General features: G+C 43.4%; 1 protein-coding gene across 1 annotated transcript; it reads left to right on the forward strand.

The window, feature by feature from the left end:
* The first annotated feature begins 8,645 nt into the window (after positions 1-8,645).
* Positions 8,646-15,654, forward strand: LOC133119247 (peroxisomal succinyl-coenzyme A thioesterase-like). Its single transcript, XM_061229763.1, has 10 exons — positions 8,646-8,841; positions 9,075-9,174; positions 9,272-9,462; positions 9,669-9,838; positions 10,800-10,919; positions 12,997-13,079; positions 13,177-13,270; positions 13,616-13,696; positions 14,211-14,352; positions 15,297-15,654. Exons 1-10 carry the CDS (start codon positions 8,646-8,648, stop codon positions 15,422-15,424), a joined length of 1,305 nt encoding a protein of 434 aa, XP_061085747.1. The 3' UTR covers positions 15,425-15,654.
* The last annotated feature ends 7,827 nt before the right edge of the window (positions 15,655-23,481 follow it).

The following is a 23,481-nucleotide window of genomic DNA, read 5'->3' on the forward strand; positions in this document are numbered from 1 at the left end:
CGACAGAGTCCAAATCTTCAATTTGTCGAAAAACATCTTCGCGAGGGAAAAGATGACACCAGGCAGTAAGATCTTCAGGAAAATCAGACTTTATTAGCAGCAGCACATGAAGCCGGATCAGCTCTCTAGAACTGAACCCCGACTGTCATTTTTACACCCATTTCATACACAGTTACTCCACCTACAACTCCTCCTCAAACCTCATTCTGGCAAATCACCCACACTTTTCTTATCGTAACTCCTCCCAACGCTCCTCCCACAACGTCATTGTGGCAAATTGCCAACGGTCCTTATGCTCTGCCAACTCTGTACAAAGTTCAGGGCACTCTGCCAACTACGTGTCCTCACTTCACCCCGCACCTGCTCTTGGCAAACTACCAGACCTCATAAAGTTCTGGATGCCCTCCCTCTAACACGTCATCCATACACGTCACTCTGTATCTTTCGCTTTTATAAGACGAACTAAGCAGCAGTAATCATTGAAAATATACAGACAAACTAAACGTTTCATTAATATTCACTTCTAATACACTATTCTAATATACAGACATACTAAACATTTGATTAATTAGTCTCCTCTAAGGGAGTAAATGTACGTGGCATTCTTTGCTCTCATTTCAACAGTTTTCACTGTGGTTTCTTGCGTTTTCACAAGCTCAGCTATAATTAATGTTCTCGGTCAAATAGATACACTTCTGGCATAAAACATCAAGAGTCCCGGAGAAATCAGCTGTACAGTCATATCTTGCTCTGCCCGTGTCCTTAACAGTTTGCTGTGTAATTCTAGCACAATTTAGCAGTTAATATCATTTTGAAACTATACAGGGTAGATATCATACTTTAATACAGATATATTGATAAACTTTTAGCACACATCGTCGAGAGTTTTGGAGGAACCAGCCTGCTCACTAAGGTGGAGTCTGATTTTGACTTGTGATTGGTTATCATGCTTTTAGGAGGGAGATCTTTTGTTCTGTGAATTTTCCCCTACACCGCTTATCCTGAACAGGGTCACAGGGGGCTGGAGCCTATCCCAGCATACATTGGGTGAAAGGCAGGAATACACCCTGGACAGGTCGCCAGTCCACCGCAGGGCACACACACCATTCACTCACACACACACACTCATACTCATACTCATACCTATACCTATGGGCAATTTAGACTCTCCAATCAGCCTAACCTGCATGTCTTTGGACTGTGGGAGGAAACCGGAGTACCCGGAGGAAACCCACGCAGACATGGGGAGAACATGCAAACTCCGCACAGAGAGGCCCCGGCCGACGGGGATTCGAACCCAGGAGCTCCTTGCTGTGAGGCGGCAGTGCTACCCACATCCGTGCCGGCTGGGGAATGTCATGCATAACGTTAATGTTAAACTTCAGTTTTCGTCATGATCCATTACAAATGCTACCAACGTTAGACACGTTTGCTACCAAGCATGGGGAATGTCATGCATAACGTTAATGCTAAACTTCAGTTTTCGCCATGATCCATTACAAATGTTACCAACGTTAGCCACGTTTCCTAGCAAGCAAAGAGCGGCATGCAATGTTAACATTGATTCTTTTAATCTATAAAAACCCGTCTTATTGTTTTCTTCATCTGGCAACGTAGCATTCGGGAGCATGATTTGAAGAGCTCTAAGCTACTGTTGTGGTTCCCCAAGACAACAAATTTGAGTCCAAATTCAAATCTTACAGTCCAAATCTGATAATCAAGAGTCTTGCAGCAAAGTGTTGAATAATAGGCTTTTATTCCATCAGGTATAATCCAATCACAAAAGCCGTGGGATCCGCGTTGGGTACACACTCGTATATATGCTTGCAGTCTCATCCCCTCTGGATGCGCCACAGCGGTTCAGAGTACAAAACAGTGCAAATATGATACTTCAGTGCTGTTTGTGCAATATATATACTTTCAGTCACATTATTGGTCAATACTGATACATAGGATAAATAAGGAAAATATTCCATACTACACATTGGGGTTATTGCTGTTTTGGTTATATTTATTCATATAACCTTTTATTTATTCATATGCATTTATATAGCCCCTTTATCCAATGCGCTGTACAATTTATGCTTCTCATTCACCCATTCATACACCAGCAGTGATTGGCTGCCATGCAAGGCACCAAACCAGCTCGTCAGGAGCATTCAGGGTTAGGTGTCTTGCTCAGGGACCGCCTGAGCCAATGTCGCCCTTATAACAATGAAAAGAATTGATGTGGTGTGCTAGATAGTACAGCAACATTGTAAGGAATTAGTCAAACAAAACCGTGTCATGCAGCTTCAGCTAAGTCATATCGTGGCAATGACTCAAATTCCCAAGACCAAAGGTCCTATTGATGGTGTTGACATCATAACCTGAACATTTTTGGGTGAACATAATATTTATGTAAAAGACAAAGCTGGTAAAGACCTATGGAGTGATATACGAGGAAGAAGAGGAAGAGAGGCAGAGAAAGAGAGGAGAGAAAAGAGGAGAGGGGGAGAGGGTGGGAGTAGAGAGAAGAAATGGCATGACCCAAAGGTCACTGGTGTCATAGTATCCCATGGTCCCCAAAGTACATGGGCCCCAACCCACTGACACACAGGAGATCCCTGGCCGCTCCACATGGTTGATTTCAGTGTCAATGACCGAAACACACACTGCCCCCTGCTGGAGAGTTAGGATACCTGTATGATAATCGCATGATACAGCTGAGAGCTGGTCAATCCACTTTCAATTCAATCAGTTCAACATGTAAATGGAAACAATGCCATTCATTTACCAGTGATGGAAGTAACTGAGAATGAATGCTCCAGGTGCAGGAGGTTGGTGTGTGTCAAAGTCACTTAGATCATATTTCTTAATTTGGTCTGAACAACAGCTGAACCTTTTGACCACATCAGCAGTTTTTATGCATTTAGTTGCTGCCACAGGATTGGCTGATGAAATATTTGCATTAACAAGCTGGCGTAGAGGTCTACCTAATAAATTGCTGACTGAGTGCATTTCTCTAAGCCACTGTCACACTAAAAAGTCAGTGACTTTCCCATAGCCTGTTAACAAACTGGTCAAACCTTATGCCAATGTTTGATCTTGTTTAGAAAGTCTTTGGACAGGCAAATTAAACGAAGTCCAGCCATGAAGGCCAGTCCGTTCTGCCTCGCTGTTATATTCTGCCAGCCATGCAGTCTTCTGCAAAGTCTCACTCGAGAATTGCATTTGTTTCATTCAGTAAAGAGCGTAATTCTGCCAGCTTGGTGGTCCATAAAAGTTGTAACCAGGGGAATAATATCAGTTATATTATTCATAGCATACCATGTAAATTGTCCTTTAAAATTAAGTTAATTCACGATTGCGTTACAGCGGCACCGAAACGGTGAACGCTTCATATACATTTTTTGATTTTGTAAAATGAAAAATGTCTGCCGTATTACTCCCTCAAATCCTGTTTTGTCACTTGGTCTGAGCTGATTGCAAAGTGATCCTGCACAGAGCTGTCAGGAAAAGGCCGTCTCCATGGTAACTGGGTGTGCCCCACGACCGAGGGAGTCTGCAAATGGGACGCTGAAGTATGGATAGACCATTGTGATGTCACCCTGCTGGTAGAAAACACAGCTCCAATCACAGACGGAGGTGTAACTAACAATGACAACTGTTGATTGGTGGATGCTGCTTCCTGGATGCGTCACTGTTTCAGGTGGTCTTTGTTGGTGTTTGTCGATGCAGTTTGTGATTGAGAGGGCTCCTCTCAGTTTTATATGTGTAGGTTTTTAGCTGCAATTTTGTTGTATCCTTGTATCGCTGCTGCACAGGCTTGGAGGTCATCAGACCTGGAAATTCATCTGCTGGGGTTGGGAAATAAACCTGACTGGGTGGGGCTGTTGTGGTCACTCCTGGCCTGAGAGTGTTGGGAGGTGGGTGCGTTGGTGACTGCAGAGATCAAGCATTTTTATTATTACGCATCAGAAAATGAATACTACATCTGTTTTCATCTGGTTCATAGACCTTTTATTTATTTATTTTTTACTTGCTTTATAAAGACCTGTTTGTTAAAAATAATTTAATATGAAAAAAAAAAACGTCACACCGTCTACATGACATCAAGCTGCCATTAAATGCGAGGACACACTGGTGTTTTATAGCACAAGTATGAAATGTTATACTACAGGGTATGACCAAAGTACAAGATCCTGCATTTTAACATATATTTTGAAAATATTTTTAGTAGTTTTACAATTATTCTGGAGTACAAGGCTGCAAAGGTCATGGTTTTCCCTTTTTACCTCCAACTGTGTGAAACATAAACACACTGAACTCCTTTTCACCCACAGAACTGCCGCTCACTAAAGCGTTTTTCGCATCATTCTCTGTAAACTGTAGGGTCTGTTGTGTGTGTCAAAATCCCAGGAGGTCACGCAGTTTCTGTGATGCTTTTCCTGTGACACCCTGTCTGCCACCAATAACCATTCAACAGTCAAAGTCTCTTGGGTCATGTGTCTTCTCCATTGTGATGTTTAATCTGAACAACAACCAAACATCTTGACCATGTGCGCATGCTTTTGTGCTGCCACATGGTTGGCTGATTAGATGTTTGCATTAACGAGCTGGTAGACCGGTTTACCAAATAGTGATCATTGAGTGTTTTCTAGGATTTATCATATAATTTGATTGCATGCTTCAGGCCTGGTCCTGGCTTGAAGAACTTATTTACACACACCTTGGACTTTAGACATTATATTACATTATTGGCATTTGGCAGACGCTCTTATCCAGAGCGACGTACAGTCCCCCCAATCCTCCCTGGGGTAATGCAGGGTTAAGGGCTTTGCTCAAGGGCCCAATGGCTGTGCGGATCTTATTGTGGCTGCGCTGGGATTCGATTCTTAACCACTACGCTACAGGCTGCCCACATACAGTGGTCTTGGGGTTCAAATGTGAATGCAAGTGAAAGAAACAAACGGACTGAAATACTTAGACTTAATACTTAAGTCTCAGTGATTATATTCACAGCATCACACTTGCAAATTAACGGTCTGCAATTTCAGCAGAATGAATAAGCCCCTCCTTCATTTCCGATATAACCATAAAAACGTATGCCTGGCAAACGTAGACGGAGTGAATCGATTGAACGTTTCAGTATCCTTTTTTAACCGTCAAAATGAAATAGATACTGTATAATTGATTCAGGACGAAGTTATTAAAACTTGTGCAACTGCCATAGTAGCTACGTTATTGCGCCAGTCGTAGTCGTAGAAGTTTTTACGAGTGATGGTTGCGATCCACCTCAATACGTTGCTATAACGACTTGGTTTACCTTAAGTCGTACAGCGTGGCAGTGTCAGAAAAACGTTAGCAGCTGATTGTTATGTGAAGTTATGGGTCATTCCTAAATGTATTTAAACATGTCCCAGGTTGCATTTTCATTGTCTGCATTTTATTTGTTATAACTCGAATTCTGATTATACAGTACGTTTGTAATCAAGAAACTTTGCGAATTTGTATTAGACTGGTAATGTCGTCTTTACCTTGCTCTAACATACTAACCAGACGTTGTAGACGTAGGTTAGGGTACAATATTCACGAGGTCACATGTTTTATGTGTATCGATGTCTCGTTTAGTATTACAAGAAATATGTCTGAGAACAATATGAGCGCCTTGCTGTCCGTCAGTCCGTCCAGGGGACTAGTGGATGAAAAGTTCCGAGTGGTTGTGCAGAATTTGTCCCACGGACAAGACGTCACTCTGCACTCCCTTGTGCGCTCTGAGGATGACGACCTCTGGCAGGCTTTTGGACATTATGTCAGCGATGATGAAGGAACCGTGAAAGGTTTTTCACTGATTTCTCCGCTTTATCGCACCTTGCAATTTACGTGTTTGCGCAGTATTCTGATCCGCTCTTTATGATTACGTCGACAGTTATTTCATGACTGTATGTGATGTTGTCAAATGCTGCTCTATAATTTATACTGGAATCAGTGGCAAGCACTGATTTGTTACCAACCTCCAACTCTTTCCTGTTAAGTCCTGCTTGTTTTGAGGTTCAGTGTGTTTTGTTCGTAGTTGCAGAACATGTGTGTGTGGGAGGATCGTATCAGGGCATGGAGCCCATGGGTCTGCTCTGGAGCATGAAGCCAGTGCCTGGGAGTAGAACAGGACTCAGGTTAGCACCCTCACCTGTAATTTGGCCAGTAAACAGTTAATTACCCAAAGGGATGAGATGCATCAGGAACATTCAAGGTGTTTTGAACACTCCTCAGGTTGCGGAAGAAGGATCTCAGCACCCCGATCTCTGTGTACTGTGGCCACATCAGCCAGGGGTTCAGAGAGACGAAGGCGTTGGCTTGTGCCGTCGCCGAGCGCTGGTACATGGCACCGGGCGTCCGCAGGGTAGAGGTCACAGAGGGCGGGGTCAGAGGAACGCTCTTCCTGCCTCCAGGTGATTGCAACACTGATATGCCATTGTTTGATCTTGTTTAGAAAGTCTTTGGACAGGCAAATTAAACAAAGTCCAGCCATGAAGGCCAGTCCGACCTGGGTGCACCGTTCTGCCTCGCTGTTATATTCTGCCAGCCATGCAGTCTTCTGCAGCTATGCAGTATGTGAGTGCGTGTGTGCACCAGACAGGTAAATGTGTTATTCTCTTTGAGGTTCTGGACCTTTCCCTGGAATTTTGGACATGTGGGGAGGGGGTGGAGGCTTAGTAGAGTACCGTGCCGCCCGGTTTGCATCACATGGGTACGTTTCCATGGCACTGGAGTACATGTCACCAAAGGCCTTGTCAGACCCCTCTAGACAAGTTGGAAAACAGTACTTTGAGGTACATGATAACTTTTTATTTATTTCGTTTTGCATTTAAGCTTTATTTAACCAGGCAGAATCCAGTTGAGATTTAAAGTCTCTTTTAGGAGGAGAGACCTGGCTGAGAGGACGGCTGTATATGCACAGAAAAATGATTTCATGTTTACATGCATACGTATATACAGTCCCCTCCCAAAGTACTGGAACAGCGAGGCCAATTCCTTTGTTTTTGCAATACAGTGAATACACCTGCGGTTCAGATAAAAAAATGAACATGTGACAAGAGCTCAGAATTTCAGCTTTTATTTCCTGGTATGGCGGCACGGATGGTGCAGTGGGTAGCACTGCCGCCTCACAGCAAGGAGGTCCTGGGTTCGAATCCCCGTCGGCCGGGGCCTCTCTGTGCGGAGTTTGCATGTTCTCCCCGTGTCTGCGTGGGTTTCCTCCGGGTACTCTGGTTTCCTCCCACAGTCCAAAGACATGCACATTAGGCTGATTGGAGAGTCTAAATTGCCCGTAGGTATGACTGTGTGAGTGAATGGTGTGTGTGCCCTGCGATAGACTGGCGACCTGTCCAGGGAGTATTCCTGCCTTTCGCCCAATGTATGCTGGGATAGGCTCCAGCCCCCCTGCGACCCTGATCAGGATAAGCGGGTTCAGATAATGGATGGATGGATTTCCTGGTATTTATACCTAGATGTGTTAAACTACTTATAACATAGCACCTTTGGTATCAGGCCACCCAATTTTTTGGTGAGCAAAAGTATTTTAATAGAGACTATTTACGTAAAAGAAGGTAAATAACACTTAATATTTGTAGGCATATCCCTTGCTTGCAATAGGTGCATCAACCCTGCGACCCATGGACATCACCAAACTGTTGAGTTTGGACGCATTTCTCAGAATGTTTCTCCATAATTTGGCAGTCAGCAGCCATGCAAGCCCAAGCAATGACACTTTCTCCACCGTGTTTCACAGATGAGCTTGTATGTTTTGAATCATGAGCAGGTCCCTTCTTTCTCTTCACTTTGGCCTTTTCATCACTTTGGAAGTTAATCTTGGTCTCATCAGTCCATAAAACTTTGTTGCAGAATGTTTACTTGTTTGCAAACTGTTATCAGCTGTAATTGTAATCTATATTGCTGCTCTCTACGTTGTTAAATAAATCTAGATGAAAATACCAGGAAATAAAAGCTGAAATTTGGATCTGTCATCCGATATACTTTGGACCTGGAACTCAATTGTCTTCGGTGTATAGCTAAAACAAAGGAATTGACCTTGCCGTTCCAATAATTTTGGGAGGGGGATGTGTGTGTCATCTCCCCACTGGAGAATATGATGTGCTTAAATGTGCAAATGTTACCAACGTTAGCCACATTTCCTAGCAAGCAAAGTGCGGCATGCATTGTTAACATTGATTCTTTTGATCTATAAAAATCTATTAAAACCCGTCTGATTGTTTTCTTCATCTGGCAACGTAGCATTCAGGAGCAAGACAACAAATTTGAGTCCAAATTCAAACTCAAATTCAAACCTTACAGTCCAAATCTGATAATCAAGAGTCTTGCAGCAAAGTTCCATCAGGTATAATCCAATCACAAAAGCCGTGGGATCCGCGTTACAACGCAACGGTCCATTGGGTACACACTCTTATATATGCTTGCAGTCTCATCCCCTCTGGATGCGCCACAGCGGTTCACTTGCTGCTGATGGGTTTCTGGTCTCCACCCCTCTGTTTGTATTAGACTGGGAATGGAGTATTTTAAACGTAGGTTAGGGTACAATGTTCACGAGGTCACGTGTTATGTTATGTGTTATGTGTATCGACGGCTCGTTTGGTATTACAAGAAATATGTCTGAGAACAATATGAGCGCCATGCTGTCCGTCAGTCCGTCCAGGGGACTAGTGGATGAAAAGTTCCGAGTGGTTGTGCAGAATTTGTTCCACGGACAAGACGTCACTCTGCACTCCCTACTGCGCTCTGAGGATGACGACCTCTGGCAGGCTTTTGGACATTATGTCAGCGATGATGAAGGAACCGTGAAAGGTTTTTAACTGATTTCTCCGCTTTATCGCACCTTGCAATTTACGTGTTTGCGCAGTATTCTGAGCAGCTCTTTATTATTACGTCGACAGTTATTTCATTACTGTATGTGATGTTGTCAAATGCTGCTCTATAATTTATACTGGAATCAGTGGCATGCACTGATTTGTTACCAACCTCCAACTCTTAACTGTTAAGTCCTGCTTGTTTTGAGGTTCAGTGTGTTTTGTTCGTAGTTGCAGAACATGTGTGTGTGGGAGGATCGTACCAGGGCGTGGAGCCCATGGGTCTGCTCTGGAGCATGAAGCCAGTGCCTGGGAGTAGAACAGGACTCAGGTTAGCACCCTCACCTGTAATTTGGCCAGTAAACAGTTAATTACCCAAAGGAATCAGATGCATCAGGAACATTCAAGGTGTTTTGAACACTCCTCAGGTTGCGGAAGAAGGATCTCAGCACCCCGATGTTGGTGCACATCTCTGTGTACTGTGGCCACATCAGCCAGGGGTTCAGAGAGACGAAGGCGTTGGCTTGTGCCGTCGCCGAGCGCTGGTACATGGCGCCAGGCGTCCGCAGGGTAGAGGTCACAGAGGGCGGGGTCAGAGGAACGCTCTTCCTGCCTCCAGGTGATTGCAACACTGCCGTGCCAATGTTTGATCTTGTTTAGAAAGTCTTTGTACAGGCAAATTAAACAAAGTCCAGCCAGACCTGGGTGCACCGTTCTGCCTCGCTGTTATATTCTGCGAGGTCAGCAGCCATGCAGTCTTCTGCAGCTATGCAGTATGTGAGTGCGCGTGTGCACCAGACAGGTAAATGTGTTGTTCTCTTTGAGGTTCTGGACCTTTCCCTGGAATTTTGGACATGTGGGGAGGGGGTGGAGGCTTAGTGGAGTACCGTGCCGCCCTGCTTGCATCACATGGGTACGTTTCCATGGCACTGGAGTACATGTCACCAAAGGCCTTGTCAGACCCCTCTAGACAAGTTGGAAAACAGTACTTTGAGGTACATGATAACTTATTATTTATTTCGTTTTTCATTTAAGCTTTATTTAACCAGGCCGCATCCAGTTGAGATGTAAAGTCTCTTTTAGGAGGAGAGACCTGGCTGAGAGGACGGCTATATATGCACAGAAAAATGATTTCATGTTTACATGCATACGTATATACAGTCCCCTCCAAAAGTATTCGAACAGCGGGGCCAATTCCTTTGCTTTTGCAATACAGTGAATACATCTGCGGTCCAGATAAAAAGATGAACATGTGACAAGAGCTCAGAATTTCAGCTTTTATTTCCTGGTATTTATACCTAGATGTGTTAAACTACTTATAACATAGCACCTTTGGTATCATGCCACCCAATTTTTTGGTGAGTATTTTAATAGAGACTATTTAAGTAAAAGAAAGTAAATAACACTTAATATTTGGAGGCATATCCCTTGCTTGCAATAAGTGCATCAACCCTGCGACCCATGGACATCACCAAACTGTTGAGTTTGGACGCATTTCTCAGAATGTTTCTCCATAATTTGGCAGTCAGCAGCCATGCAAGCCCAAGCAATGACACTTCCTCCACCGTGTTTCACAGATGAGCTTGTATGTTTTGAATCCTGAGCAGGTCCCTTCTTTCTCTTCACTTTGGCCTTTTCATCACTTTGGAAGTTAATCTTGGTCTCATCAGTCCATAAAACTTTGTTGCAGAATGTTTGTGGCTCATGTCTTTACTTGTTTGCAAACTGTTATCAGCTGTAATTGTAATCTATATTGCTGCTCTCTACGTTGTTTAATAAATCTAGATGAAAATACCAGGAAATAAAAGCTGAAATCCGATGTACTTTGGACCTGGAACTCAATTGGCTTAGCTAAAACAAAGGAATTGACCTTGCCGTTCCAATAATTTTGGGAGGGGGATGTGTGTGTCATCTCCCCACTGGAGAATATGATGTGCTTAAATGTTTCTGGGCCAGGCTGCATTCACCATTCTGAAGGAGCATCCCCAGGTGTGCAGTGACCGGGTCGCCATGTTTGGACTGTGCTTTGGCACCTCTGTTGTCCTGTCGATGGCGGTGTACTCGTCCGTGATCCAGGTGAGAGAACATTGTCAGTGTAGAGAAATGGCACTCTGAAATGCGTTCTGCAAAACCTATGTTGAGGAAACATTTTTGTCGCTTTTCCTCCTCGTTCCTTTTACGTGGGTGAAGTTGTATTGGCAGCAATGATGTTGAAGAAGCACTCAGTCAATAGTTGTTCATTACAAATCCATCCATCCATCCATTATCTGAACCCGCTTATCCTGATCAGGGTCGCAGGGGGGCTGGAGCCTATCCCAGCATACATTGGGCGAAAGGCAGGAATACACCCTGGACAGGTCGCCAGTCCATCACAGGGCACACACACCATTCACTCACACACTCATACCTATGGGCAATTTAGACTCTCCAATCAGCCTAACGTGCATGTCTTTGGACTGTGGGAGGAAACCAGAGTACCCGGAAGAAACCCACGCAGACACGGGGAGAACATGCAAACTCCGCACAGAGAGGCCCCGGCCGACGGGGATTCGAACCCAGGACCTCCTTGCTGTGAGGCGGCAGTGCTACCCACTGCACCATCCGTGCCGCCTTCATTACAAATCTTTAGTTTAAAATAAAACAGATTAATCTGGGGAATCTGTGTGCTCTGTGCAAGAAGCTTCAAGAGACCAGAGAATTCCAAAGTAACAGTAGGAAGTATCCTAGTCTTTATACAATAAAGCTAACCAATCATTTGTCATATAACATCACATTGTCTCTCTTAACCTGCCTTAATATTTTCTGTCACTCTATGAAAGCTGAGCTGTCTTAACCTTTTGCCTCTGTAATGACGCAGGCAAACTGGCTGGTGATCACTAACTCAGAACATTTCTCTGCAAAGACCCACATTGCTTGACCTGCATCACTTAGTCAAAACAGGTCGCATCCAATGGTATGGTTTTTAAACACCTGATTAAGTGTTCTCTGCACTTTCATGAAACAAACTCTCTACTTTGCAGCTCAATGTGTTTGAACAGACACACAGTTCTAATTACTCATGCTGACTTATTCACTTATTCTCAATTCTAACCATTTCACAGTTTTAATAAAAGCATTTAAATCAAACTTCATCATTATTCTAAGCATTCCTGGTTTTCAATAGGAGCATTTTGATCAAACTTCAACATTCCCCCCTTTGAGACCACTAGGTCTCACATTCTTGAGAGTTAACTTTAACGTTATCACTCTTTTATGAATTATTTTAGCATCGCAAATTCATTAGTTATCAATAACATCAATCATTTCATCTATCAATTACATTAATAATTTTATATTTCACTCATAGTTTTTAAATAAGCATAAGAGAAATATGAGAATAACATCAGTTCTTGTCCCATGATCTTCAAATCCGTTGGCATTAGTTGGATTGTTGTCCTGAGGAGAGGTTACTAGCACATCACTCAGCCGTCGCAATCAGGCCTATTTATTTATTGTTACTTCTATGTGTCAGTGCATCTAATCTATCAAAGGCCTTCAAATGTCAGGAGGTTGTTTCCCATCCTGTGTTTTAGTCATCATCGTCCGTAAGTCTTCATGTTTGTCTCTATGTGCTGCATCTTACATGTTTGTGTGGTTTTCTGTTTTATGACAATACTTACTCATAATCCTAATTGAAGCAGTGCCTTTCATCATCGTCACATTCACTTGAATTTTTTATCGAGTTATCGATAATTACACAAGAATCGGGAAAATAAAATTGTGAGTATCACTAAGACTGGTGCTATTAAATTCCCTAACCAAGGGCCTACGCTACCAAACCTATTTTAAATCTGATAATGAGTCTGTCATGTGGTACCTTATCAAATACCTTTTGGAAATCTAAATGTATGTCATAAACCCTGCTACCATCAAAGCACTTGGTAGCTTCCTCAAAGAATGTGAAAGCCATGTTGGCTATCCCTTAAGATGTTATTACATTGAAGCCAAATGCATTTTAATGACATTTAATTTGGGTTTTGTGAAGGTTTTTCTTTTTTCTTTTTTTTTTGAAAGGGTTTTTCATGCGGCACCTTGCCTGGCGGCACACCGGTTAGGAAACGCTGAAATACGCCGCATATCAGATGCTACACCCCATCTGCTCTTTCTCTCCCAGCCCAGGTGCCTGGTATGTGTGAGCGGAAGCCACGTGCAGCCACTGCGGGGATCTGTGGCTGACGTCTTTAAGGATATTGAGAAGTGAGTGTCACCCTGCAGCTCTGTGTGGCGAAAGTGATCTGCAGTGTATCGTTCATTCATTCATTCATTCATTAATTTCATTTTATTTTGTTTTCAGAGATTCCCACAAGGTCCGTTATGATGAGGAGCATCGAGTGATCTCGCGAGATCTTCTCTTGCCGATACCCTCCGACCCCAGCAAGAAGGTTGCTGTGAGTAAATATAAACTCTCTCTGCCTCATTGTTTATACACAGCGATAGGCACACCCCATTCTGTCCGTTCTGATCGGCTGGTGAGTGTTGTGCTGTAGATCACTCTTCCCATTCTGATTGGCTGGTGAGTGTTGTGCTGTAGATCCCTCTGCCCATTCTGATTGGCTGGTGAGTGTTGTGCTGTAGATCTCTCTGCCCATTCTGATTGGCTTGTGAGTGTGGTGCTGTAGATCCCTCTGCCCATTCTGATTGGCTTGTGAGTGTTGTGCTGTAGATCCCTCTGCCCATTCTGATTGGCTTGTGAGTGTGGTGCTTTAGTCACTGTTGGTTGTTGTGATCTTCAGGTGGGGCAGTTACAGTGTCCTCTGCTGTTGATCGTGGGTGAAGATGATCAGAGCTGCCCAGTCGCTGAGTCGGCTGAAGACGTGAGTCTGTCTGTCCCGCTCTCTATACCGCTGTCTGTACCGATGTCTGTGCTTCTGTCTTTACATACCAGTCTGTACATTCAGTGGTGGAGCTAGCCTTTCATATGTATGAGTGTAAGGCAAGATGAGATACACCGATCAGCCACAACATTAAAACCACCTGTTTAAACCAGTTTTTTCATGATTAAAAATGCTTTAAACTGTATAAACTTGTCTATAAACACTTAATATGTCATGAGTTGTTATGCTTACTTGTATAACTTTTTAAAGCATACAATAGACAATGCTATTTGAAAACATTTATTCAACAATGTGTTTCATGAATCATTCAAAGATAGTATCGATGTTCGGGTACTCCATTGCTGCTAATTCCCCGTCTGTGCACCATGTGATTTATAAATCTGCACTGAGACCCCAAAAAAACGTTTTAGCACACATGCATAAGCACACACAGACACACACAGGTCAGTTTTACTCTGCCAGTTGCTGTGTGTGAACAAAGCTTTTCCTCCAGATGGAGAAGATGATGGAGGAGGCTGGAAACGGTCATCTGTTGACCATCCTCTCCTACCCTGGGGCGGGACACCTGATTGAGCCCCCCTACACCCCGCACATTGCCTTTAGCAACTACATTGTTACTGCGTCAGGAGGAAAAGGTACAGAACAGTATATGATATGTCAGATGTGGGGTAAGGAACCTGTAGACTTTATATTCATGTCTGCACAATATGTGGGGTAAGGAGGAACCTGATGATGATCTTCTGTCATGTAGACCAAATGACTTCAGTGTGGTAATAACTATTGTACTCGCGGTATTGCGGTTTTTTCAGCTTTAGGTGCCAAAAAGGATAATTCTCTGTCTGTTTGTTCATTTGTTCATCACGATGTAGTATTATGTGTCTGCCACAAGGGGGTGCCTCAGTTCCATTTGACGTCTGGTATTACACATTTATATTTACATTTACATTTTAGTCATTTTGCAGACGCTTTTAATCCAAAGCGACACTATTTTATACACTCAGTGAGCACTTCATTAGGTATTTATTTGACTTATTTTACTAGACTTTACTTTTATTAGACTTCTGCTGCTGTAACCTATCCACTTAAGAGTTATAATGCGTTGTGTGTTCAGAGATGCTCTTCTGCATACCACTGCTGTAATGTGTGGTTATTTGCGTTACTGTCACTAAATCAGTTGGTGCAACCAGTTTACATTAAGTTATGGCGTAACTCTGAATTTACGTTAAAACTAGCCTAAATTTGAACTTACGTTATACTGGGGCAAGAGGCTGCAGGTTGCCACTTTATTTAATTGCCAAGAAGGCTGTGGCTAACAACAGGCAAATCATTGACACCACTTCTGCAACCTGATGTTAAAACTGAAACTGAGTAATACTTTCAGGTGATTGAGTTGGATCATCTGCCCAATGTGTAACCACACTGGAGAACTGGAGTTTGCTGGCATTAATTATTAAAATACTGAAATTGCAATTATCTATGATTGGCTCCGCCCACATACCTATGACACATTGGGAGTTTTAATATCACAGCAAATCCACTTATTTCAAATAATGACCTTCTTCTCTTGTTTGCTTCGCAGTGGTGGCTCTCTGGGGAGGGGAGGTCAGAGCGCACTCTAGTGCCCAGGAGGACTCCTGGCACAGAATCTTGGCCTTCCTGGAGCAGCACCTGTACGGCCCAGACCTGAAAACCCCCGGGGCCCTGTGACCCCGTGCAGGAGGACCATCTCCGTCCACCGTCCCCCTCCTGGCTACTCCGCTCTCAGGCCACCCAGGGGCATCCATTCCTGGTGCAGCGGTTTTCATAAACCTTTTAATTCACTTTTTAGTTTCCCCTAAATGTCAACAGATTATAATGGGGTTAATTAAGGTAGCCATGTACATGAAAGGGGCACATGGCCCCATATTCCAGCTTTATCTTACTGTTTCTTTACAGTCTACCACAACCAATTAAAGCATGTGCTGCTTCCTTTGTCTGCCTAAAAATGTAGACATTTCAGCCGACAAGAACTCAACATCCAACTTGAGAAAATGTGGCGGTTTTTGTTGTGGCATGTGATAATTAGACGTTAGCCACGTTTGCTAGCAAGCATGGGGAATGTCATCCGTCCATCCATCCATTATCCAAACCCGCTGTCGTGTCAAGGAAACGACAGAGTCCAAATCTTCAATTTGTCGAAAAACATCTTCGCGAGGGAAAAGATGACACCAGGCAGTAAGATCTTCAGGAAAATCAGACTTTATTAGCAGCAGCACATGAAGCCGGATCAGCTCTCCAGAACTGAATCCCGACTGTCATTTTTACACCCATTTTATACACAGTTACTCCACCTACAACTCCTCCTCAAACCTCATTCTGGCAAATCACCCACACTTTTCTTATCGTAACTCCTCCCAACGCTCCTCCCACAACGTCATTGTGGCAAATTGCCAACGGTCCTTATGCTCTGCCAACTCTGTACAAAGGTCAGGGCACTCTGCCAACTACGTGTCCTCACTTCACCCCGCACCTGCTCTTGGCAAACTACCAGACCTCATAAAGTTCTGGATGCCCTCCCTCTAACACGTCATCCATACACGTCACTCTGTATCTTTCGCTTTTATAAGATGAACTAAGCAGCAGTAATCATTGAAAATATACAGACAAACTAAACGTTTCATTAATATTCACTTCTAATACACTATTCTAATATACAGACATACTAAACATTTGATTAATTATTCTCCTCTAAGGGAGTAAATGTACGTAGCATTCTTTACTCTCATTTCAACAGTTTTCACTGTGGTTTCTTGCGTTTTCATAAGCTCAGCTATAATTAATGTTCTCGGTCAAATAGATACACTTCTGGCATAAAACATCAAGAGTCCCGGAGAAATCAGCTGTACAGTCATATCTTGCTCTGCCCGTGTCCTTAACAGTTTGGTCTACACAGTTCAAGATGCCCCCCCCCCCCCCTCTGCCAGCTGGCTGCTGTGTAATTCTAGCACAATTTAGCAGTCAATATCATTTTGAAACTATACAGGGTAGATATCATACTTTAATACAGATATATTGATAAACTTTTAGCACACATCGTCGAGAGTTTTGGAGGAACCAGCCTGCTCACTAAGGTGGAGTCTGATTTTGACTTGTGATTGGTTATCATGCTTTTAGGAGGGAGATATTTTGTTCTGTGAATTTTCCCCTACACCACTTATCCTGAACAGGGTCACAGGGGGCTGGAGCCTATCCCCGCATACATTGGGCGAAAGGCAGGAATACACCCTGGACAGGTCGCCAGTCCACCGCAGGGCACACACACCATTCACTCACACACACACACTCATACTCATACTCATACCTATACCTATGGGCAATTTAGACTCTCCAATCAGCCTAACCTGCATGTCTTTGGACTGTGGGAGGAAACCGGAGTGCCCGGAGGAAACCCACGCAGACATGGGGAGAACATGCAAACTCCGCACAGAGAGGCCCCGGCCGACGGGGATTCGAACCCAGGAGCTCCTTGCTGTGAGGCGGCAGTGCTACACACATCCGTGCCGGCTGGGGAATGTCATGCATAACGTTAATGTTAAACTTCAGTTTTCGTCATGATCCATTACAAATGCTACCAACGTTAGACACGTTTGCTACCAAGCATGGGGAATGTCATGCATAACGTTAATGCTAAACTTCAGTTTTCGCCATGATCCATTACAAATGTTACCAACGTTAGCCACGTTTCCTAGCAAGCAAAGAGCGGCATGCAATGTTAACATTGATTCTTTTGATCTATAAAAACCCGTCTTATTGTTTTCTTCATCTGGCAACGTAGCATTCGGGAGCATGATTTGAAGAGCTCTAAGCTACTGTCGTGGTTCCCCAAGACAACAAATTTGAGTCCAAATTCAAATCTTACAGTCCAAATCTGATAATCAAGAGTCTTGCAGCAAAGTGTTGAATAATAGGCTTTTATTCCATCAGGTATAATCCAATCACAAAAGCCGTGGTATCCGCGTTGGGTACACACTCGTATATATGCTTGCAGTCTCATCCCCTCTGGATGCGCCACAGCGGTTCACTTGCTGCTGATGGGTTTCTGGTCTCCACCCCTCTGTTGTGATTGGCTTACACATTCTCATTCACTTTTTAGGAAATACTTCTGGCGCAACTTCTAATAGGACAACTGACTTATTATTATGTGTTTCTCTTTTGGCTTACCACTCTAATACTCTGGCTTAAGGAAATATTGGTGGTTACAGTTCTCAGTGAGAATATAAAAAAGAGTACAAAACAGTGCAAATATGATACTTCAGTGCTGTTTGTGCAATATATATACTTTCAGTCACATTATTGGTCAATACTGATACATAGGATAAATAAGGAAAATATTCCATACTACACATTGGGGTTATTGCTGTTTTGGTTATATTTATTCATATAACCTTTTATTTATTCATATGCATTTATATAGCCCCTTTATCCAATGCGCTGTACAATTTATGCTTCTCATTCACCCATTCATACACCAGCAGTGATTGGCTGCCATGCAAGGCACCAAACCAGCTCGTCAGGAGCATTCAGGGTTAGGTGTCTTGCTCAGGGACCGCCTGAGCCAATGTCGCCCTTATAACAATGAAAAGAATTGATGTGGTGTGCTAGACAGTACAGCAACATTGTAAGGAATTAGTCAAACAAAACCGTGTGATGCAGCTTCAGCTAAGTCATATCGGGCCAATGACTCAAATTCCCAAGACCAAATGTCCTATTGATGGTGTTGACATCATAACCTGAACATTTTGGGGTGAACATAATATTTATGTAAAAGACAAAGCTGGTAAAGACCTATGGAGTGATATACGAGGCAGAAGAGGAAGAGAGGCAGAGAAAGAGAGGAGAGAAAAGGGGAGAGGGGGAGAGGGTGGGAGTAGAGAGAAGAAATGGCATGACCCAAAGGTCACTGGTGTCATAGTATCCCATGGTCCCCAAAGTACATGGGCCCCAACCCACTGACACACAGGAGATCCCTGGCCGCGCCACATGGTTGGTTTCAGTGTCAATGACCGAAACCCACACTGCCCCCTGCTGGAGAGTTAGGATACCTGTATGATAATCGCATGATACAGCTGAGAGCTGGTCAATCCACTTTCAATTCAATCAGTTCAACATGTAAATGGAAACAATGCCATTAATTTACCAGTGACGGAAGTAACTGAGAATGAATGCTCCAGGTGCAGGAGGTTGGTGTGTGTCAAAGTCACTTAGATCATATTTCTTCCCCATTGCAACATTTGGTCTGAACAACAGCTGAACCTATTGACCACATCAGCAGTTTTTATGCATTTAGTTGCTGCCACAGGATTGGCTGATGAAATATTTGCATTAACAAGCTGGCGTAGAGGTCTACCTAATAAATTGCTGACTGAGTGCATTTCTCTAAGCCACTGTCACACTAAAAAGTCAGCGACTTTCCCATAGCCTGTTACCAAACTGGTCAAACCTTATGCCAATGTTTGATCTTGTTTAGAAAGTCTTTGGACAGGCAAATTAAACAAAGTCCAGCCATGAAGGCCAGTCCGACCTGGGTGCACCGTTCTGCCTCGCTGTTATATTCTGCCAGCCATGCAGTCTTCTGCAAAGTCTCACTCGAGAATTGCATTTGTTTCATTCAGTAAAGAGCGTAATTCTGCCAGCTTGGTGGTCCATAAAAGTTGTAACCAGGGGAATAATATCAGTTATATTATTCGTAGCATTCCTTGTAAATTGTCCTTTAAAATTAAGTTAATTCACGATTGCGTTACAGCGGCACCGAAACGGTGAACGCTTCATATACATTTTTTGATTTTGTAAAATGAAAAATGTCTGCCGTATTACTCCCTCAAATCCTGTTTTGTCACTTGGTCTGAGCTGATTGCAAAGTGATCCTGCACAGAGCTGTCAGGAAAAGGCCGTCTCCATGGTAACTGGGTGTGCCCCACGACCGAGGGAGTCTGCAAATGGGACGCTGAAGTATGGATAGACCATTGTGATGTCACCCTGCTGGTAGAAAACACAGCTCCAATCACAGACGGAGGTGTAACTAACAATGACAACTGTTGATTGGTGGATGCTGCTTCCTGGATGCGTCACTGTTTCAGGTGGTCTTTGTTGGTGTTTGTCGATGCAGTTTGTGATTGAGAGGGCTCCTCTCAGTTTTATATGTGTAGGTTTTTAGCTGCAATTTTGTTGTATCCTTGTATCGCTGCTGCACAGGCTTGGAGGTCATCAGACCTGGAAATTCATCTGCTGGGGTTGGGAAATAAACCTGACTGGGTGGGGCTGTTGTGGTCACTCCTGGCCTGAGAGTGTTGGGAGGTGGGTGCATTGGTGACTGCAGAGATCAAGCATTTTTATTATTACGCATCAGAAAATGAATACTACGTCTGTTTTCATCTGGTTCATAGACCTTTTATTTATTTATTTATTTTTTACTTGCTTTATAAAGACCTGTTTGTTAAAAATAATTTAATATAAAAAAAAAACGTCACACTGTCTACATGACATCAAGCTGCCATTAAATGCGAGGACGCACTGGTGTTTTATAGCACAAGTATGAAATGTTATACTACAGGGTATGACCAAAGTACAAGATCCTGCATTTTAACATATATTTTGAAAATATTTTTAGTAGTTTTACAATTATTCTGGAGTACAAGGCTGCAAAGGTCATGGTTTTCCCTTTTTACCTCCAACTGTGTGAAACATAAACACACTGAACTCCTTTTCACCCACAGAACTGCCGCTCACTAAAGCGTTTTTCGCATCATTCTCTGTAAACTGTAGGGTCTGTTGTGTGTGAAAATCCCAGGAGGTCACGCAGTTTCTGTGATGCTTTTCCTGTGACACCCTGTCTGCCACCAATAACCATTCAACAGTCAAAGTCTCTTGGGTCATGTGTCTTCTCCGTTGTTTAATCTGAACAACAACCAAACATCTTGACCATGTGCGCATGCTTTTGTGCTGCCACATGGTTGGCTGATTAGATGTTTGCATTAACGAGCTGGTAGACCGGTTTACCAAATAGTGATCATTGAGTGTTTTCTAGGATTTATCATATAATTTGATTGCATGCTTCAGGCCTGGTCCTGGCTTGAAGAACTTATTTACACACACCTTGGACTTTAGACATTATATTACATTATTGGCATTTGGCAGACGCTCTTATCCAGAGCGACGTACAGTCCCCCCAATCCTCCCTGGGGTAATGCAGGGTTAAGGGCTTTGCTCAAGGGCCCAATGGCTGTGCGGATCTTATTGTGGCTGCGCTGGGATTCGATTCTTAACCACTACGCTACAGGCTGCCCACATACAGTGGTCTTGGGGTTCAAATGTGAATGCAAGTGAAAGAAACAAACGGACTGAAATACTTAGACTTAATACTTAAGTCTCAGTGATTATATTCACAGCATCACACTTGCAAATTAACGGTCTGCAATTTCAGCAGAATGAATAAGCCCCTCCTTCATTTCCGATATAACCATAAAAACGTATGCCTGGCAAACGTAGACGGAGTGAATCGATTGAACGTTTCAGTATCCTTTTTTAACCGTCAAAATGAAATAGATACTGTATAATTGATTCAGGACGAAGTTATTAAAACTTGTGCAACTGCCATAGTAGCTACGTTATTGCGCCAGTCGTAGTAGTAGAAGTTTTTACGAGTGATGGTTGCGATCCACCTCAATACGTTGCTATAACGACTTGGTTTACCTTAAGTCGTACAGCGTGGCAGTGTCAGAAAAACGTTAGCAGCTGATTGTTATGTGAAGTTATGGGTCATTCCTAAATGTATTTAAACATGTCCCAGGTTGCATTTTCATTGTCTGCATTTTATTTGTTATAACTCGAATTCTGAGTATACAGTACGTTTGTAATCAAGAAACTTTGCGAATTTGTATTAGACTGGTAATGTCGTCTTTACCTTGCTCTAACATACTAACCAGACGTTGTAGACGTAGGTTAGGGTACAATATTCACGAGGTCACATGTTTTATGTGTACCGACGTCTCGTTTGGTATTACAAGAAATATGTCTGAGAACAATATGAGCGCCTTGCTGTCCGTCACTCCGTCCAGGGGACTAGTGGATGAAAAGTTCCGAGTGGTTGTGCAGAATTTGTTCCACGGGCAAGACGTCACTCTGCACTCCCTACTGCGCTCTGAGGATGACGACCTCTGGCAGGCTTTTGGACATTATGTCAGCGATGATGAAGGAACCGTGAAAGGTTTTTCACTGATTTCTCCGCTTTATCGCACCTTGCAATTTACGTGTTTGCGCAGTATTCTGAGCAGCTCTTTATTATTACGTCGACAGTTATTTCATTACTGTATGTGATGTTGTCAAATGCTGCTCTATAATTTATACTGGAATCAGTGGCATGCACTGATTTGTTACCAACCTCCAACTCTTAACTGTTAAGTCCTGCTTGTTTTGAGGTTCAGTGTGTTTTGTTCGTAGTTGCAGAACATGTGTGTGTGGGAGGATCGTATCAGGGCATGGAGCCCATGGGTCTGCTCTGGAGCATGAAGCCAGTGCCTGGGAGTAGAACAGGACTCAGGTTAGCAACCTCACCTGTAATTTGGCCAGTAAACAGTTAATTACCCAAAGGAATCAGATGCATCAGGAACATTCAAGGTGTTTTGAACACTCCTCAGGTTGCGGAAGAAGGATCTCAGCACCCCGATCTCTGTGTACTGTGGCCACATCAGCCAGGGGTTCAGAGAGACGAAGGCGTTGGCTTGTGCCGTCGCCGAGCGCTGGTACATGGCACCGGGCGTCCGCAGGGTAGAGGTCACAGAGGGCGGGGTCAGAGGAACGCTCTTCCTGCCTCCAGGTGATTGCAACACTGATATGCCATTGTTTGATCTTGTTTAGAAAGTCTTTGGACAGGCAAATTAAACAAAGTCCAGCCATGAAGGCCAGTCCGACCTGGGTGCACCGTTCTGCCTCGCTGTTATATTCTGCCAGCCATGCAGTCTTCTGCAGCTATGCAGTATGTGAGTGCGTGTGTGCACCAGACAGGTAAATGTGTTATTCTCTTTGAGGTTCTGGACCTTTCCCTGGAATTTTGGACATGTGGGGAGGGGGTGGAGGCTTAGTGGAGTACCGTTCCGCCCGGTTTGCATCACATGGGTACGTTTCCATGGCACTGGAGTACATGTCACCAAAGGCCTTGTCAGACCCCTCTAGACAAGTTGGAAAACAGTACTTTGAGGTACATGATAACTTTTTATATATTTCGTTTTGCATTTAAGCTTTATTTAACCAGGCAGAATCCAGTTCAGATGTAAAGTCTCTTTTAGGAGGAGAGACCTGGCTGAGAGGACGGCTGTATATGCACAGAAAAATGATTTCATGTTTACATGCATACGTATATACAGTCCCCTCCAAACGTACTGGAACAGCGGGGCCAATTCCTTTGTTTTTGCAATACAGTGAATACACCTGCGGTTCAGATAAAAAAAATGAACATGTGACAAGAGCTCAGAATTTCAGCTTTTATTTCCTGGTATTTATACCTAGATGTGTTAAACTACTTATAACATAGCACCTTTGGTATCATGCCACCCAATTTTTTGGTGAGCAAAAGTATTTTAATAGAGACTATTTAAGTAAAAGAAGGTAAATAACACTTAATATTTGTAGGCATATCCCTTGCTTGCAATAGGTGCATCAACCCTGCGACCCATGGACATCACCAAACTGTTGAGTTTGGACGCATTTCTCAGAATGTTTCTCCATAATTT

Source organism: Conger conger, chromosome 19 (assembly GCF_963514075.1).
Source record: "Conger conger chromosome 19, fConCon1.1, whole genome shotgun sequence".
NCBI classification, from domain to species: domain Eukaryota; kingdom Metazoa; phylum Chordata; class Actinopteri; order Anguilliformes; family Congridae; genus Conger; species Conger conger.